Here is a 21730-nt window from a genome sequence, read left to right on the forward strand (position 1 = left end):
TAATGTATGTTGAGGTAAAGTATGTTAAGGTTCTGAATTCCCGACGATACCCACCTCGTTGGCTACGCCGATGACGATACGATTTGGTTATAGGCAGAAACGTCGAGGAGAGAAGAAAAAAATTTAAGTAGTGAGCCTCTGAGTCAACGAGTGGGTGCAGAAAAGCGACTTGTCGCTGGCAGTCGGAAAAGATCGTGGTCCTAATGGTGATTGTCGGTGTCATCCCTGTCTTTGGGAGATGAGGAGGTTTTTAGCCGGTAGTCGGGGTACCTTGAGCCTGCGGATATTTTATTTTTAAAGCGTTACTATTTGATAAAAGGTCTATAGAGAAAAGACAAAATTTGTCAAAACATTTGATTAAGCTTGTAGGGTACGCCTATTTAAGACAACATATATTATTACCTCACTCTCACTGATAAAAGAATTTAAATTAAATAAACCATACACGTTCCTGTTTTATTTTAAACCTTTTTAATTGCTTTGACTTTTTTATGATTGAATTTTCAAGTAAAGAACATGTTAATATTATGTGATTTACTGATATTATTTAAGGAAAGTAAACATACGATCTTAACCATATTATTATTGTAGCTAAGGTAGATAAAATAGGTGCAAATATGCGTACAAATAAGTGTTTGAGAAAGAAAAATAATTGTTTACCAATAATAAATCCTAAAGATCTAAATTTAGCCATAATTTAGCTAGAGTAAATAAAAATGAAGATTTCGAGGCGTGTAATGACTAGATTACATTTTTCTCAAATAATTTCTACCAATATATTTTTGAAAACAACTCACAATGCAGTGCTAAGTGGCTTCATCCGTCTCCGGTCTCCATGGCAACAAAGCTTATATGGGTGGTTCTGGGGGGGGGGGGGGGGTTGTAAGTAGTGAGGGTCGGGGTTGGATTTGGCAGAGGGGCTTAGATACTGTTCAGACTCCGTTCTGTTTTGCCAAAGGATACAAAGAGCTGTCTAGATCAGTTTTATTTTTAATGCCTTGGCTTAACTTGTTCTGATACAATTTTTCGTTATTCCTCCAGATTTGTTAAGTGAGCTAAGTAAGAAATATTTTATAGCTATCCACATCAATGTTAACGTTGCGTTGTTATTTAGGCGAGGAATTAATGAGGTGAAGATAAAAGTATTGAGCCCCACATTAGTGAAGGTATTTAAAAATAAATGTACCGTACATCAGTATTAAGTTGGTTATAAGCCTAAACCTATGAACACTTAATTAACTTTATCCAAAAATTAGCTTACCTGTCGCGTGTTGCTGCGATTTCAAGAAAGTTAAGCATTTCATATGAATCTCTGAAGGGTGTTTTACATTTTAGAGCACTCCATTTTTTGTTATTTTTAATAATACATATCATTTACCATACAGTATAGTTATAAAACCTTATTTCGTTTCAAAACAATTAATCAAGTTCTCTTTTGTAAACAATATTTTTTTAGTTTCTTCGTTTGGTGCGTAAACACATTCTCTATTTGGTTTTCCAACGCGAGAGCAGGCCACATAAAGTTGCCCATGTGAGAAACATGGATTTGTTAAGTCTAATTCACACACTTGTGAATTCCCTTGAGATTTGTGTATAGTTATCGCAAAAGCGAGACGAACAGAACTGTAAACGATTGAATTCCAAGGGCACATCTGTAGGGTTCGGTGAAATATGTGGTCAGAGAACTTCTTCTCCCATAAATTTGCATTTAAATTTTCGCTTCTATTACATTGGTCACTATCGGTTTCTTCACTATTAGTCGTGTGCCATTACATAATCGTGGAGGGTTGATATATTTGGTCTTAAATTAAAGGTATGCACAAACAGATTTCCCATCAATCATCGGCTTTCATTTATTTCACATATATATTTCGAGTAATGCACAAAATCAACTTCCTCCCTGAACATTTATTATGTGAGTTAAATTTACTTTTTATTTTCCTAGTTCGTTTGGCTTTTCTACCTTACCAATTTAGGAGTTTTCCAAAATTCGAATCCACACAAACCTACCCGGGGGTGTATAGAACAACTTCATTTTACCAACAACGGATCCAAACCATAAAACCACATAATAAAAAGCAAACTCCCTTGAAAATAGAGTGTGTTGATAAAAGCTTGAGTATAATCTAAAGAGGTCAGTAAAATGCATTGCATGGACCATTTACGAAACATCCACAAAAGAGATAGGTTTTTTTTAAGTTATGCAGATAATATTCAAGATGGCGTCTTTTACAGAACCTACTTTGAAGTAAGGGAAGTAGAGGCGGCGAAGCTTTATAGCGATCCCTCTTCATACATGCTTCGCTTCGACTTAACCCTTTTAATGCAATTCAGTCTCGTGAACCTTTTTCATCGTATATAAAAAAGATTACAATAGGTGCATATTTATCTTCTTATAAAAGCATAATAGTAATATGCTACATATTTAAACCCTGTAAACAAAGTAAAAACAGTATTGTAAAATTGTATAGGTAATGAAAACATACATGCCTCTTACTGTTTCTGACACTTTTCTCGTAACATTTTAATATACCGTCTATTTTTTTTATATCTGAAGTACTATTTTCTGTAATAATTTTTCAATCGATTATTCCATGCAAGTAGCTCAATTATTAATTTTTGGGAGTTGTTAGTATTTAATTCAGTGATTTAGTATTTCAATTATTTTACTTTGGGTTAGTTATTTTTAATATTAGTTTTCCTTTTTTAATCACAGTATAAATAAAACTGTCCCAACCCTAATCGTATTCCTTTGTATTATTGGACAAAGCCCTAAGTATTTCTTGTATCTTAATGGTAAATCACAAGATCTGTACCTACTAACATTACTAAGTATATAGATGACTTGATGTATATATATATATATATGATGAGTCAATCCGATGGCAATTTATTGTTTACCTTTGCTCAATCTAGAGTTAATCCTGTAAATACGTAAATACTTTACTTTGAAATTGTGACCATACGAATGTAGGGAGAGTGTATGATGAGTGCCCAAGAGCTATTGAATGCTTTTAGGTCTATTTGTTCGCTCATGGTCAAAGTAACAAACCTTTATACAAGATTGTAATCAAAATTACGGCTATAGGTTGGAATAAATATAGGAGACGTTGAATAGTGTATTCATGTTTATTATGTGTTTATTAATTATTAATGGAATAATACGTGACCGATGTGCCACCCAACTAATATTTGAGTTTATTATATCAAAGTGATTGTGTAAATCCACCAAATCAGGTTGATTAAGTTGGTGGTTATTGTTTCACATATTGTGTAACTCTGGGTTGTACGGTTGTGTATCATATTATTGAAACAACAAAAGTTTTTAGAAAAAGATATAAATAAATATATAAATCCAACAGCTTATTGGCTTATTACTGAGAACAATCGTGAATATGTTTTACCATATTTGGGCATTTAATTCATAGTGCTTTCTTTTCTAACAACATCCCGTAGGTTACAACAATTCCAGAGTTTAAATATAAATACAAATCATTAATAATCGGAAAACACGGAATAGAATGAAATATAAGATAAAAAATTCATACAAGAACAATATATTATGTTCATTTTTGCTCGGCTTATTTATTTTTGGAGAGCAACACTGAAAATGTAGGTCGTAAAAAGCTCACCGTTGTACATGTTCGGGGGCTCTCCGAGCATTAAATATTTGCCGGATAGTCACTGGAGATGCAGTCCAGAGTGTTTTGGATCACCTCCAACAGTTTGGACTTTACTGGCGGCCATCTTGAATAACAAATCTGACACATGTCGCACTGGCCACTTTATTGTAACAGAGACACATCTGTCACAACGACGTCGAGTTCAAATCGCACACTTTTATTGGGAAATGTTTCATACGGCTGCTACGATATTGGGACATTTGTCATGTTCAAAATCGAGAGGTCGAACGTATGTTTTTTGCCGCAATGGCGTTGCCAATTTATGTAGTTGCACTGTCTAATGTGCTTTGAAACGTTTTTTGTTCTGTGTGAATGTGCTATTGTTTATATATAAATAATACACTTCCGTGTCTGACGACTAGCCCAATGTCATACCACCAAGGTACTTTAGCTTAGTACAGAAATAATTGTACTAGTGTTACTAAATAACTTACATTGTTCCGTTGCCAGCTAATATAAAGAAAGCGTACAAGGGAAAACATTACAGATTCGCCCCATATTTTATAAAGATGTGTTTAACCCAAAAGTACGTTAAATTTGCCGTTGTTTAGTCTAACTTAAGGGGTGTATCAAATTTGACACGTGGTTTACATAGTTAAACATCGGTTGGTACGAATTAATTCAATAGCACATTTTTGTACCTTTAAGGTGCAATCTTTATTTCAGTGTTTATTTTTTTATGGGGTGAGCAAATGTTGCAAACATTGTACTGCCTTTCAAGAAGCAAGGTTAATAAATTTCTGTAGAATATAATAACTATCAAAGATTCATATTGCTTCTGGATTAATTTAAAAATATACTACCTTTATGTGTAAGACAATTAAAAAAATCATTATAATCAACATTTTAAATGATTTACATTAGACTTGATTCATTTGCAATTTATCATTTGATTTATTAATTTAATTTCTGCCATCCCTCACGCCATGTTGGTATTGAGCTCTTGATTTGTCGATGTCCAATACAATGGTTTTCCTCCGCTCTGGAAAAACCTTATTTACGAGCGTAAGATTCCGAATGCAGATATAAGGGATTTACTGGTTTTAATTCATGTGAGTTTAAATTACTAAACATAAAATACTGAATGTAAAATTACTTAATTTTAACTATGTACAATGTACAGTGTTTTGAAGGTGTTTACTTTGTATTTTTTATATAAGTCATGAAATCATCATCATTTTCTGTAATCTGGTTGACTATATTTTAGTGGTATTATTGTATAGCACAATATACAGTTTTAAAATATCAATCTTCACTACATGAATCACAACTATTGGGATATTCAAATCAGTACAATTTATAACGTGGCTCAGTGTTTTATGTTTTGTTAATATTTCATTGAAGCTGTTAACTTTAAACGAAAATGGATGTTGGATACTTCACCCGAGCCGCCTGTAGCGATTGACTGTGTCAATATAATTAGCTCCCCAACAACACTCACCCCGGGCTAGGCTGGTATTCTGTACTCTACCGTCGAGAGTTGGATAACCCATTAATTCAGATTACAACACCAGCTTACACTTAGCGGCTTTAGAGTTGACTAAGAATGTATTTGACGAGTTGGTACATTGTATCACAAAATAGGGAAACAAACCTTTCCCTAGTGTGTTTATTTCCCTAAACAGGTTCATTGTATGAAGTTGTGTTTGGATAGTGATCGGTAACGGCTTTTGTTAAAATCAATAGTAGATATAAATATTAAAAATTAAGTGTTTCTTTAGATAAAACCAATACTGAGTTTGTACTTCTGATTATCTTGCAAGTCAAAAACACTCAACAAGTAAACTTCTCGGGCTAGGGTAAGGAGTATTTTAGAGACTCTAGATGAATGTAAAAAAACATAAACAGTACCCAAGAAAATAAAGCAAATAAAAAAAGTAAATAAATAGAGAGTGCCAAGTAAGGGTGTAAAGGACTTATTGGATCATTACTTGTTTAAATATCCGATTGTTTGGATTTAATAAACTTATTTCGATTATGATAATACAGATACGAGGGTTTAATGTGGCTATAGTTAACAAAATGGTGTCACTGACTTTAAACGTTAAACGTTACTTTGACGTTAAACTAATACCGCTCTGCTTTCATAAAGATAAGGAATTAGGTTGAGCGATAATTAGTATGTTGTATACCAAGGGTCGGATTTCATATCCATGTACCGGATCTATTTGGAGTATAATAATATTTTAAAAGGTCTTCATCGTGAAATATAATCTTCTAAACTGAGATTACTGAGTAAGATTTTCTTAAAATACACTACACAATAAATGTTAATAACATGCCTGACATGCTGTCTTTTAAATTGAATTTCCATAGTCATTTTCGACAATAGTACACAATTTGAATATACATAACAAATAACTATTTATTCTATTATAACCAGAATCTGTTTTATCTTATCACCTCGTACTATACTCAAAGAAAATAAGTATAGACATATAATAACACTTGAGCAGTAAATTAATATTCAAACTTAAAACGAAAGTTATCAAACGCCAAACAATATCTTTCTAATACAAAAAAATTCCTATATTTTTAATTTCCCATCCAGATGAATTTCTAACAATTCACTCTTTCATTTCTTGCATTTTTTTACAAAATAATTGTGAGTAAACACGTGTTTACATATAAAGATAGTGTATGGTCAAAAACAAATAATTTCACGATACCCTTGCTAAATATATTTACCTTGTATGTAGTAAGCCTCTTCAACAATAGTCAAATCCACTAGTATATTGTTTACGTCATCATGGTAGATTTAACAAGTTTAACGTCGCCGTTGGCGATGACGATGGCGCCCGGTTGTTTGGTAGGAAGGCAGATTTTGGCAATTTGCCTACTTCACTGATCACGAGTGACCCTAAAAGGCGCTATCAATAACATTTATTTGACATTTCTAAGTTGTTAGTCTAAATATTAACGAAGTCATTAAAAGCTATACTCCTTGGACAGTTTGGTTATTTCGTTTCACAATGTGTAAAAATACGTCATCTTTAATCAGTTAATTTAAAGAGTTTAATTATTGACTGATGAGTCTAATTGTAGTATCAACAATGTGGAAAAGATTTTTAATGTATACAACAATATTTGTTAGAAAAAATGTATAATAAACTAATTAGTGCAGTTTTTTTTCAAACCATTAAACAATTTCTACTTGGGAAAACTCGGATCACTGTCAACATTTTTGATTTTATCTAGGTTTAGTAATAATCTTTTCGCTACACCACTGTGAAATGACCTGTTTTCGTTACATGTTTGTCACCTTGGAAAATTCATCATTACATTGTTTACTATGGATAAATCGTGTTTACTATGCGAAAGTAATATTTCTATCTTTTTTTATTTTGCCGACGTAAACTATCGAATATCTGTTATTGTTTTGTCAACTGTTTAAATTTTACACAACCAAAACTGTAAAACCAAAGTAAATATTAACTTTAAACTCAAGTCATGACCCAAAAAATACTATGAGTTTTGTAATGTTCCTAACTGTAATAAGTCCAATGTCTGTTTTAATTTGTCTTTGTAGTGTAGGGAAAAGTAACGTTCAAAACACGTGTTTAAATGTATACATATTCTCGACCTTTTACGTGGTCTCAAATATACATAATGACTCACTTTCTACTCTTGTTATGAAATATACTATTAAAGAAATGGAGACATAATGATTATTTGGCGAATATCATTCTCAAATAACTCGTAAACACTTTAAAGTAAACATAGTGGATTTTTGTTCTTTAATCATCTTATATATATTTAGAATCTCCAAATAGATTACACGCTTATGAACTTTTTAAACTGAATTACAAGTTTTGAAAGTGATTTAATATGTGGTTGGAAAAGATAATTCAATTTGAAATGGGAAGGGAGCGAACTTTTACTACAAATACATAATAAAACATGTTAATAAATGTTAAATGTTGGTATAAATAAATACAGCATAAGCATATTATAATATGTAAACGCTATGTTTAAAAAATATACATATGCTCGCGCTATGTTTATCAAACTATTTAAAAACCCTATCATCACTTTCCTATTTAAACTCTCGTAAACTTATAGTAGTTTACGCAACTATTGCATAAAAAAAGTGTTAACGACAAAGTGGAAAATTTAAGGTACGAGCCTAGATAGTTTTGTTTACAATCCCACATTCATATTCAATTAATGTAATATTCGTGTGCGTGTTTATATAATTTGCATGGTAAAAAACATTACTATAGTTACTATAGTTTTTAAACATTACAGTAGTTTTAAGCATTACTATAGTTTTTTTACATATACAAACGCAATACGACTATTTTTAAAAAACAATCTAATAATTTCAAACAGCTAATTTTGTGTGTGTAAAAATAGGTCTTGTAAAAAATGTATCAAACATGCTTTTAGTGAGAAGCGCTACAAACTTTTACGTTTTTCAGTCCCAAGATGCTAGATTTTTATGACATTTGATACAAACATGTACACCATGGTTTAATTGAAAGAGTTCGCGAGTCAGCATGATCGAACTATGGGAGCGGAGTCTTATTCGGGTAAAAATTGGCTTTCCTCATTTTTGAAATATACACATGAAATTCCGCACTTTCTTTTTAAACCTTTTTAAAATTGTGTAGAATAAAAAATACAAATTATTTAGTATACTGGAGAGATGGTATACACACAATGGTTAAAAAGAAAATTCCAAAAACCTGTAATTTTCAAATTCCCATGCTATTCTTAAGGAAAATATGAAAACTGTTTTAGTTTATGTACATATTTTGATTAAATTTTGGGAAATATATTTATTTCATACTAAACTATATACATTTTACTAAAAAATTTATCTAAAAAGCCCATTGCCTTCCCTGTAGCAGAAAACCTATCTACTCGTTAAGCTAGTCCTATACTCTGTGATCAATATTCGCTTGTATGTATGCTTGCACAAAGATTTCAAAAACGGCTTTGACGATTTCCTTCAAACGTTGTAAAATCATTTATTTCTGGTAAAAAAGTGATTGGTGACATCCACTATCTCAGGTAAGTACGTTTTCCGCTACATAACTCATTTGAAAATTTAAAAACTTAACATTGGCTTTATGGGATGCCAATTTGTTAGTATGTTGGTTGAACAAAATAACAAGGAGATAAAATACCCTTGTAACAAGCCAAACGCAGTATACATGCAAATTACTAAATAAAAATACAGTACAGTGGGAAAACACCAGTCGTTACTATTGGGCAAGGATTACACTGAAGATTACTCGATATAGTGGAAAATAGTTCCGATCAAATACTGATTATTTTATTTGACTCTCTCCTACTAAAACTTAATCTCCGAAGTACTAAGGGAATAATTATCAAACTTTGGTTTAACAGTGAAAAAAAAAAAAATAATTCTAGCTGTTACCAACGGACTTCACCCCGTTTGACTTCATAAGTATTAATAAAACTATTGATTGGTTATGTTAAGCTGAAATAAACTAAACAGAATACAGTAATACAAACAAATATTCACACCTGATTTTAATAAGGTAATAAATTGAAAGAATAACATACAAATAAGTTCAGCTAAGGTATTTTTAACATTCAGTATATGGAAAGTTCCCTTTATAAAGAATTACGACCTTAAAGGACAATTTATGAAAAAATGGATAGTTTTATGCAAGGTTTCTCGTCATGACGAACATTTTAAGTATATAGCTTATAGGGGTGTGAATTGTAGTTTTCTCAAAAGTTCATGGGTACTATGGGATTTATATATGGATTATGTGTATTTGATGTAGGCCTAAATTAGAATTTTAAAACAATGTTTAATCATCTGGGTTAATTTAAACAAACTGTCAAAACAGTGTTTATGCAAGTGGGCTTAAAGCTGGGTTTTCCTAGGCGCGGAAGCGGAGAGCGGAGAGAGGAACGCGTAGAGCGGAATTGAAATTGACATGGCATTCCGCTCCGCTTCTAGGAAAACAGTAACATTAAATTGCCTAAGACAAGTGGAGTCCGCTCTCCGCGTTCCTCTCTCCGCTCGCCGACTCCGCGGCTAGGAAAACCCAGCTTTTTACAGGATATTATAAACGAGTGATTTTTACCATCGACTGTAAAATAAATTAATGTGTCATGAATTGTCAGGTTAAGATTTCCATCATAATACTTTATAAATTTAAGTTCCACTGAAACTTTAATAATAAAAGCTAAAACTAGTTTTATATAAAACGTTAGGTTTCCTATATATTGCTTTTACAATCGAAAAACAACCATCCCGAGGTCCCCCGATACTACTGTTATTTAAATAGGGAATAAATGTGGCAGTTTTAAAGATATATTTTAGTGAAAACTTAATCGGGCAAATGAACGTTTGCCTAGGCTACAGGTTTGCTGTGGCCGGGGTATTCTCTTTTGCCTTTAAACGATGTGATTCTAATCGGTTTTCCCTACTAAATATTTAGCAAACAACCGTTGCTCTGATCTCTCTATGGATTTTGGAGATAATTCACTCTCACTTAGAGTATTAATATTCTTTCTCATATTCTAACTAACCTCTTACACCAAACTAAAAAAAAACAACTCAAATTCCCATGTAATAAATACATTTATTATTGCTCTTCCTCCAAAATAAATAGGTCTTAGCAAGTAAAAGTTTTAACCAGTGTGAATAATAAACGAATCATATATATTAAATTAAATACCGTTAACTAATCATTAATAAAATATAAATAATCATAGACCTTGTTATATATATTTTAAGTCTTTGCCATTTCCAACGTAAGTACAGTATAACTAAATACCCAATTATTATTAAAAGGATTTACTATTTACAATAACATGTAAAGACTCATTCTATTTTCTCGTCTGCAAAATTGCTAGACAATTATGATCGATGAGGAAATTTGACATGACAATTTATCCTGCCTATTCAGTAGCAAAACGAGACGGAAAACCTTGAAAATAGTTTTGTTCGAAATAATAATTGTTGCTAAAATTTGGACTTTTTAACTCAATGGTTGAAGCTGTCTGGTTTTAAGAACTCTACGTACCCTAGTAGACCATGAATATTTTTAAACCCTGATAACAAAAACCCTGCAGGTTATCTTTTGATTTTAAACCCTCCTAAATCTTTATATTGCTTATGATATACAGTTACTTTTTAATTTGACGTATTCCTACAATATCATGAAAAGAACCTACTTGACGACACTTAAAATGCAACACGCCTAGTTTGTAATAATAGTTCCGTTATAACTGTACACCTGTAACATACAAGTAGCATTATTACTATTATTATTATTATTGTTGTTGTTGTTGTGTTTATTGTTATTATTATTATTATTAATGGTAGTGTTATTACTAGTATGTATTATTATATAATACCAACGATATATTAAGGAACAGGTTACTGAAGGTATTCAATAGAAGATTCATAATTAAACTTATTATCTTACACAACCACATTTGCAAAACACGTTAGGTATGTTATATTTAACATATAAACAAACATAACCGGCATCATACTACATTGAAACAATGTTATAAGCCGTAATCTCCAGGACACAGCTAAAGGTTATTTTCTAACCCCTGAATCCTTAAACTAATTCCTTAACCGTTTATTGAATAATTTCAACTCTTCCCCTGATCTAGCTAAAACATTTTCTAATTAACAACCTATAAGGCCTTATAACATTAAATAAGTTTAACTTATGATCTCACATACCATTTAAGAATTTAAAGCTATTCCCGTGTCAATGTTTTTATTTGTTTCCTAAAATCATCATCCTTCAAATCCTAAATTTCCAAAGGATACAAAGAAATAAAGAGTTATATGATTTAACTAATGCGTATTTAATATTACTCCCATTTCTGGAACCTCCCTAAAAGGTAACCTTAAAATTAGCATCATATATATTCTGAAAGATCGAATATATTACGCTTTAGCTCAGATAATCTTTAACTTTAATACTGCCTAGAAGGTATATGGTTTAGTTATTAAACATTATTAATTACAAATTTAGTAGGGATTACATTTTAACTTGTAAAGCTGTCCTTAGATCTTGGCCTAAGCGTAACGTTAAATCACCATACTATGTACCCTTATCCAAATTGTAGACTATTATCATCCACCTTGATATATAACCTAGAAATTATATGGCTCGCTTGCCCATTAAGTGTGTTTTATACAAATCGCCGCTAACTTTTAAGTCTGTTTACGCTGCCCATTGCCTAAGCGTAATATTAATTACCAACATCATAATGCCCTCTCGTCGTCTACTGAATAAAATTTTATGAACACAGACAGCATTTAGCCTTTAAACACCTATGCCGTTACCTATACCTAGCTAAAGCGCTCTCTTATCATGCATTTCGTACATTCAACTTATTTAACATGTTGAGCCTTCAACCGCCCATCCCCGATACACTAATCACGACCCCCAGGAAGCTACACCCTGCATCATCCTCCACGCTCCACACCCTAGAATACAATGTACTCACCAGATCTATAAGCTGACTAAGGCGGAGTCCTAGCTTCACCAGCACCGTGTCCGTGTTGTTGCTGACGGGTCGGATGAGGCGGTTGTAGTTGCTGAGGAGGTCATCGTACAACCTCTTGGCGTCAGGATTCGTCTCCCCCGGGGACAGCAACGTCAACAGCGACACCACGGCCACCGACAGGGTGTTTAGCACCATCACCAGTTCATCTCAGTAGTCCAGGAGCTGCAGTAGTCCCGCCTCAGCCTCAGCGCGCCAGTGATGCAGCACGGTCGATGCTGGCGCCGCGCTGAATTTCCCTTCGATTCCCACCCTGTTTCCCGCCCTATCTGTGATCTCCCCTTCCGTAAAGCCCCGTGTACACGAGGCTAGTACTAGCAGCTAGTTGATTAGCGCTAGTAAATTCGCTCCGTGTAAACGGTCTACTAGCGTTAAAAAATACTAGCGCGCTAGCATTTTACTCGCTGCTAGTCGTTTTGAACATGTTTGATATTACTAGCGCTAATAAGTGGAGGGGGTGGTCACGTGACCACTAGCGCTAGCGAACTAGCGCGGTACTAGCGGGGCATTTGCACTTCTGCTAGTCCTAATCGCCACTCGCCACACGCCGGTGATCAGTTTCGACTGATACTGCAATAGGTGTTGTGAAGACTCGAAATCTTGAGGCCAGAATTTCCGAATGCATTTTCGGATACCCTTCTGGCTCTTGAGAGTCGGTAATTGAATACTCTCTCGCTTAATTCTAAGTTTCTGTGACTATAGGGTGTTAACAGATTGTGACGTAGCGGGAAAGCATCATCAGCCACACATAAGCCATTCTTTGGCCAAGTCCCGATTGATGAAATCTATAGTGAGATGGGTCTTCAGCATCTGGAGACCAGGAGGAACATCGCTGATCTCGTTGTCTTGCACAAGCTCCTTAATGGCTCATTTGACTGCCCTGATATGCTCCAGCAGATTCAATTTCGGACTCCTCAACGCACTCGTTCGAGAGACCTGTTTGTTAGACAGCATCACCGCACAAACTACGGGATGAATGCCGCATGCAAAGGGCGGGCAACAGCGTGCCAGAGACTGTAGACTTCTTCCTGGACAGTGTATCTTCGATGAAGAGGAAGCTTCAACGTAGTCCCTTGTTTTGAAAATTCATTGTCAATATTATATATTTGAATCGTAAATTTTTATATCTAATTGCAGGGTCTTTCTTGGCAAGGCTGTGTTCTGTTAATAGTAGTCTATTTGTATTGTTATTCTTGTTATTTCAGTATATATTTATTACCTATGTTATTTGTATAAGTATTTATTGTAAATGTTATTTATTGTAAGTGTTATTTATTGTTAATGTTATTTATCTATATAAATAAAATTAGAGTTTTGTTGTAAATATTATTTATTCTTGTTGAATCATTAGGCAGAATTCTTTATTATCAAATGCATGTATTTTTATAAGGCCAGAGCGAATGCTATATTATTGTTATGAATATTGTTTCCATCTTGTTGTGTTGTATTAATGTAAAAATTGAGTTGTCCGTTGGTATGTAAAATTAATAAATAAATAAATGAAGAAGATTTTGCTCCAAAGCTATATTTAAGTCAGAGTTTTTGAAAATTGTGCTGTCATTGGCTCTTCCGTCACAGCCTACATCAATGAAACTGAAAGTGTAGTCGGCATTAACCATAGCAAATAGTATTATGCTATAGAAACCTTTGTAGTTGAAAAATGTAGACGTAGAATTCAAAGGCCTTTTTATGCGAATATGTTTGCCATCCAGCGCTCCACAACAGTTTGGGAAGTTCCATTGTAAATAATAATCAGTTTGAATAGCTTTCCACTCTTCAAGTGTCATAGGTACCTAAAATGTCATAGGCACACGAAATAAGTATTGTAAAGAAGGAAATGAATCTACTGTTGCCAAATACCTCAGAGTTATTTGAAGTTTAGTTTTTGGCGTTATAGCCTCTCTCATAACATTATCATTTTTCTTAATCAGTGGAGTGATTAGTTCCAACAGTTCTTCAAACTTTAAAGCATTCATTCTCAAAAACTTAAAATACTCTGTAGGGTCTTCCAGTGCCAGTTCTCTTAAAAGAGTATTGGACGCACCAATAAGTTCTCGCCTCCTAATCCACTTTCGAACCCACACAGATCGTCTCTTTTTATTAAGTTCATGTTCACACAACTCTTGTACACCAATTCTTAAAATTTGTCTCGAAACATTTCGATTTAAGGGAACAGAAGACATTTTGTGCTAAACTGAAATGACTATTGCGACCAATGAACACTTCACTTCTACATGACTAGCGCTAATAATAAGCGCTAATAACTAGCCACTTGTAGATGGGAATTTTCGCGCTAGTGTGCCCAGCTAGTGCTAGCAGCGAATACTAGCTGCTAGTAAACTAGCTACGTGTACACGGGGCTTAAGAGATAATGTAACCGGTGTGGTTGAATAGCGTGTAGGTAGAATTAATTGAACTATTAAGAAACTAATTGTAATAATGTTTAAGTCGTTGAAATATATAGTTTCCCACCACTTCAGCGCAAGTTAAGAACTGGTGGTAAACAATAATATCGTGTTTTATGATAAGTAGTACAATCATTTATAAGTACATAATGATTAATTTTATGATATATTATTAAGTTATGTATGAGTTAAAAAAATAAAATAAAATAACTTGGATGGGTTAGGTTGGATAAAGTGATTAGGTAAATATAGATTATGTTTAGGATCGCTTAAAATCGTGCGGAAATTCCCTAATCTGCCAAATCGTAGTGTAGTCAACACATTTAGCGTAGGAAAATGTGATTAAACTAAAATTTAAATAATAAAATAATGTAACAAAAGTACTTGAAAAATTTTACAAAATAATAATTGTGGAAATCAACTAAATTTGAAATATTTAACAACACTTAAATAAAAAAAGGTCTAACTTTTATTGTTGAAATCTACACACGAGTTGAGGCTAGGCAATTATTTTTGTAACCGGTCTATTTGAATAGCTGTTGTGAAATGTTTATAGTTATCGTATACATTTGAACTATAATCAATGCTTTCAATAATAAATAACACTAAATTTCCCGCTGATATCTATAATTTTCTCTACTCTGCAGCGTAAGACTTGAAACTCGGTGATTTATTAATTCAACCGACCAAATTGAGCAGATTTCTTGTTAAATTATATGTCTACAAAGGCGTAAATCAAAGTTTTAAATATTGAAAATACTCTAGTAGGATTTGTAAAAATATTCGTGAGTTTTACCTCTACATTCAGTATGTTTCCTTCATTTTGCGATTTCGTGCCATTAGGTATTGTTAACCGTAGGTTGCTTTGACGCTACAAAACTGTGTAACAGATTAATAGCATAGAAGTTTTAAAATATATTTACGATATAAAATTTAGGCTAATGAATTTTCTCTGATCCAATCAGTATTATATGTTCTCTACTTTTGAACAAACAGTTTTGGAGCTGATGATTAGATTACGTATGAATTTTAATGGGCGGAATAAGTTTTTTTTTTTTTTTTTAAATTCAATTCAACGCATAACTATTTGGAAATACGTTTATTTGATAGTACATAATTCGAAATTTATTTCTTTAAATATACTATCTCCATTCGCTGTATGGGTTATAGTTCAATAACAATATCGATATTCGGTATGGATTACATTAAGATGAGATTAAAGAATGTCATTGTAATGTTAAATTACAAACTTTATAAAAGGTAATTCCTACTTTCATTCAAATAAATTTAAATTATATATGATCTCCCTTTTAGATGAAGTAACAGTATCTGCTGTCAAAATTATTTGTTTGTAATTTTTGCTTGTTATTTTTGTCGTTACCTCGATCGAGTTCAGCGTCATAGAGTTTTTGAGTAAAAAAATACATCACGTACCAATCAAACACTAGTAAGTCTTTTGATAATTATTATTCAAATCAAATATAATCAAATATTCAAAATCTGGGAAAATTGTCTGATGTATATGTTAATTCATGATATGTGAAAGAAGTAGTATATCATTTCAATTGAAAAAAAGTTCTTAATACCTTTTGGTAATCCCTACCCAATGACTGGAACAAACATGACAATAAAGGCTTCACATATACACCAATATCGGAAAGTGCACACTTTCCTTCGGGGAATTGAAAGAAATTAAAGTTGAACCATGTTTTATCCTCCATTGGAATTTCTATTCGCCATATTGTCAATATTTTCTCCTCCTAACGTAATAAATAGCATGCGAAGACACGTCGAGAAGGCAAATGTGACAGTGACATACGACGAGCGATAACATTATTGAAGTCGGGACGATACACTCGACAGCGGATAAATCATACGCAAATGTTGCATAATTTAATCTTCCGCATTCGCAAATTAAACCAGAACACAATATACTACGTTTTGGCAAGGCATGAGATATGTAGGCATACTTTTAATGTTATAAAGTTATAAGTACCCATTTAGAAAATTATTACTATAATCGGACAATAGTACAATGCTATTGTTGATTATACATTTGGTTTTTATGTGAATAACTTTTTTAACAAAGCTTGCTTATGTAGAAAGGACAATCCTTATTTACTATGTTGAATAGAAAGTTATTTTAAGTGATTGTGTGTATAATAAGTATACTCCCACTGAAAAAACCTACTGAATATTTACGATGAAATGCTGTGACATCTTAAACTTTTTTATGAAACTTCTTTACGTGTCTGTTTGTCATTGACAGAAATTAAACCATAGCAATTATTACTTAACGTAATTAAAAGGGAATGTTTCAGAAGAAATCCAAACACTATTTCCTTATCGATCTTTGCCTATTAAAATGATTATTTTAAATGCTTATAAAAAAGTTCCACCAAAACCACTTTAATGTTTCACCTCGTCCTGATTAGTACACATGCATTGTTACCTTCAAGCCTACTTTGAATAAAGAATTCTGAGCAAAGAGTTTCACAAGGTAACAAACACATTATTATAACGCCCCAGCAATAAGCAATGAAGGTATCAATGAAGACAACGTTCTACTGTTGTCAGATCATTAAAATGAGTGCATTTCTTATTAAGGTTGGGTGTTTGTACTTCCACGTTTAATTCATAATGTTGACTGTTAAATTGTTAGTTGTTTTTAACTATGTGAACAAAACTGTTATTTACTACGAAATAATTGAACCTACATGTAAGATTGATTGTCTTTAAAACTTCACTTATAAAACGTCTTATAGATGTGATAGTTCCGAGCGAAACTGATAAGTAAAATTGTGGAAATAGTTGTATTTTGTATTATATCTATAAAATTTTTTTATTGCTTTATAAAGAACTCTGAAACATGATCACTCCACTCAACTGGCTTTTACTGCTATGAAAGCGATCCTAGTAATATTTAGGTTTCACCCTTCTCCATAGTTTCTGTGCAAGATCGTCCACTCCCAAGCAGCATTAAGGTGACCTGTGGCGTTGCGATAAAAACCTTTACAATCCACTTAGATGTTGTCAGCTGGACTGTATTCTCCTTGGACACAGTTTATCACTTTTCTTTTCTCCAAGCGGACATCCTTTTGTCATCCCGCTGTAAAAAGAGCTTATAAGTAGAGGTGGTAAAAAGTGACGTTATTACATTTCGGTCGTTTGATAGCTATTCTCTTTTCCTTCAGATACAAAAAATCTACGTTTTTGTTTCCTTACCAATTTTGGCTAAGAAAAATGGGTAAAAAATTTAATTTTTAACACCTGGAATTACAAAACCAGTAGAGTATATTATTTTGCATTTCATATCATTGTCAAAAAATAAGAAATATGCCTGTTGAAAACCTGCAGCTATTTTGGAAACCAATAACAAAAATTGATGAAAAACATTTCTTAAGTATGTTAGACGAATCTGAACGATTGTCATTAATTTATCTCAAAACATAAATAAAATCAAAAACATATACGAAAAGCCTCTCAGTTGTAAATTAACATTAAACTAATAAAATACGTAATTTGAATCATTTATTTATTAATCTCAGTTCGATGCCTTAGTTTTTCCTATAATAATATAATATACGAGTAAAGTATAATCAAGAATCTTACAGATGAAATAGCAGAATAAACGTAAATAAAGAGTATGTTTTGTAGATTTGTTGCTTTTTAGTAGTAAACCATTGTTACATAGAAACACATTTAAGTTATTCTACATAATTAATGTAATCTAAATTCACTGAAATTTCTTTCGCCTATGGCGTAAAATCTAGAAACTACAGGACTGTCCTTGCCAGAAACTAATTAAAATACCTTCCCTAAAGTTCTGTCTCAGGTATTTTGATTAGAATTGTTGGGTTTTCCTGAATCTAAAAACTTAACCGCATATATCTTATCAAACCTTATAAACAGTTTTTCTTCACAAGATTTGTACTCCTCGGGGTACTGTTTTTGTAGAAAGATTTTTCAACCATTCGCAATGCAAATAGAAAGGTTTTGAATAATAATATTATTTTTGTTATAATAATTATAAATATTTTTCCTTTTACCAAAAAAATTGCAAATTCTTAGTTTAAAACCTAAAGAAAAGAACAATGGAAAAAGGAAAAAATACAATATCAAAAGGATTCATCTAAATAATTGGTCGAATCTCTAAAATTAGTTGGTAGCATTAATTTCAAAAATTACAATGGCCTCCATTTGGAAATTTTAAATTGGACCAACTTAATTTTTTATGTAATGGTCTCTTTACTTTACCCTTACCGAGTTTCATTAATATTGGTTCGAACAATTAAAATATAAACATGTTTAACAAAATGGCGAATATGTTGGTAAATATGCATTTTCGTACATCCCTTTATGCGCAATTGTTATTTAATTTCTATGAAGAATCACATTCCAAAGTCGTAAAACGGTTTTATGTACACCTTGTAGATCATGTTATGAATCAGACGCAGAATAAAAATTTATTAAGACGCTAAATTGTTGGGCAAGCATTTTAAAATATGGCGAAAGTAAACTAACTGGTGTTTTAGCTTCTGTGCACTGTGCTTTATAAAAAAGACAGTAGTTTTATACCTATGTACGCTACGCTATCGCTATGATGACTATAGTAATATCTATTTCTTTTAAAGCATTTAAGTGTTTAGAAGAAACCTTGTTTTGTACACGATTCAAAATGCGAACGTGCAGAAGAATCAAAATTCGTAAAATTCGTGTAGCTGTAATTCGATTATTAGCTCAAGATAAAATAATAACAACGGATTGTTAAAATTTAAATAAAATAAGACTATAAACTATGAGATACCACTGGATGAGAATAAATTAGTTCCAGTCCAAATGCAAACCCGACAAAACCAACAGCTGGTGCTACAAGGTCCAGGAAAAATCCAAAACCTCTCCCTAACTAATTGTATTGTCATCCCTCATCTGGACTGCTGAAGTTTAACACTTCGCTAAAAGCATGATTTGGGATTCCAATAAAAAAACTGATTGTGCATATTGACATGTTATAATGTGCATATAGCCGTGCATAAAGCAGCATAAATGACATTTAACCAAAACACAACAGTTAATTATAATATATTTTGCTATGATGGATTGATTTGTGACTTATATGATACATTTTGATTTCGGATCCAGGATCCAGCCAAATACAGGATGATTTAACACAAGGTTAAGCCTACCTTTTATACCCAGGTGAGAAGTTGTTTTTTTTTTTTTAACTTTATGTTCGGTGGTTTTGGTTAGTGTAAATAACTGAATGAATTACGAATGACTCCAGTTCATTTGTAGACAATTCTCCTTACACCTTGGATATTTCTCCTCTCAGCCTTGCAAGGCTAGTAGAATCTTGGACTTTTGATTCTTCAGTATCTAGTAGTCAATGGTAGAATGGAATGACACAAAAAACTGTCTTTGTGAGCTATTTAGCCTAGTTTCTTTTATAAGTTGTAATACATCAAATTCGTGCACAAATCTTTTCAAGTGCAATTCTGTCTCGTTGCAATCATTTAAAGGTAAAATAGTAACGATAAAAAGTATGACTTGTATTTGATATTGGTTATTTGTGATCGTTGTTGAAACAAAGAGAAAACAATACAATTTTTAAGACTGATTTTATTTCATGAGTTTATTTGATTTTTAATACACACTTTCTTGATCAATAATATGTCATCCGAGTTTTTTTATTCTCTAAAGAATGTTTGTACTGTATGTTTTATTCACAAACATTCAAAGAACTCAATCCATTTTAAATATTATACTTAAATGGATTCGAGTTAAGGTGCGCATTTCTTTATTTTGCTCACTGGTTCTCAACGTAACATTATTGAAGAGGAAAATCTTATGAAAACAAGTGAAGCTTTTCCATCAGGTTGTTTTCAGAAGCAAATCTAGTCGGATCACGTATCCGTAATATGGATTGTGTAGCAACAATGTTTTCGGAGGAATTGACGTACAATGTCGCAAGAGAATTACGTACACTGTTGGTATGTGAATGATTTACAGCATAGTTTCTTTACATCTCTTGAAATAATAGTGCGCGTTTGTCTCTTGTGTGGCTTAAACTACCAACATCGGTAGCGAAACACCGACTTTAGTGAAAGAAATATTTTATATTACAATAATGCAAAAATCTAATGACTTTAGTACATTCTTTTCTTGGGGGAAAGAGCCGTTTTTCTCACTGGGGCAAAACGATGTAGCTAGAGGTGAAAACATAAAATTAACATTTTTATAACTTTTTTTCCACATATTTGACAGAAAGAGTTTTACGATTAAAAAAATTGTTGTATCGTTCGTAAATTTCCCTGTGTTTTCATCGTGTCATATTGTTCATCGTACGTCAACATTTTCAAGCTTGATAAACCACAGAAAATCGATTTCGAGCACTGTGTTAAGGGCAAAAAGTATATTTTCTCCTTTTTTTGCACCAACTCAGTCATCAACTTCAGCTCTTGTTTAAAAGAGTCACTTTAAGCCTTAGTGGTTGAATATGCTATTTTCATTTTTCATTTACATCCTAGAGCTTTGCTTACAAAGTGTTCTTGTAGGGATGATGAAGCATCTGGGGTCGGGAAGTAGACATGATATGTTGCTTTCGTAGCATATTTGCATAGTTAACACGTCGTGTGATACATAACTGTTCTTTCTCATCTCGAAATACAACGCATATTTTAGTTGAAGTAATTTCCAACAAGACAAATTTACCTCATAATGTTTGTGTGGAATAACTGTAAAACGGCATTTCGCCATGTGTACTGTGTTCTGTTATGTTACTGTTTTTAGTTTTTTCGACGTTTGGGTGCTAGTGTCGAATAAACGTTTTAGTAAAGACTTTATGAATTATGTTTTACTATTCCGTTTTGACACTTAAGAAAAATCAACGGTTCACGAATAGTGTTATTTGGTACAAACAATAATGAAATAATAAAAAGCAAACCATACCATATAGTACAAATAACCCGAAAATGTATTGAGACAGCTTAAAGAGGATAATAGTCTGATGAAATGTTCAAACATTTGCTTCTGTATAATAATTTAAATGTGAATTCTATTTCAAAACCTAAGTTATGGTTTGGCTCGAAAACTCTCAAAAACAAGAGGCTTTTAAGCAAATGG

The 21730-nt window shown here is 32.5% G+C and overlaps 1 protein-coding gene across 1 annotated transcript in view; it reads right to left on the reverse strand.

The window, feature by feature from the left end:
- The window catches only part of LOC129004023 (acetylcholine receptor subunit alpha-L1-like), a 64930-nt gene extending 52474 nt beyond the window's left edge, over positions 1-12456 (reverse strand). The window contains exon 1 of the mRNA XM_054432395.1: positions 12147-12456. Within this exon, the coding sequence (XP_054288370.1) occupies positions 12147-12341 (195 nt within the window). The 5' untranslated portion in view covers positions 12342-12456. The remainder of the gene's footprint in view (positions 1-12146) is intronic.
- Positions 12457-21730: the final 9274 nt, after the last annotated feature.

This window comes from Macrosteles quadrilineatus, unplaced genomic scaffold (genome assembly GCF_028750875.1).
Source record: "Macrosteles quadrilineatus isolate MER2022 unplaced genomic scaffold, UCM_ALF_1.0 Scaffold_9__3_contigs__length_116548681, whole genome shotgun sequence".
Classification (NCBI taxonomy): domain Eukaryota; kingdom Metazoa; phylum Arthropoda; class Insecta; order Hemiptera; family Cicadellidae; genus Macrosteles; species Macrosteles quadrilineatus.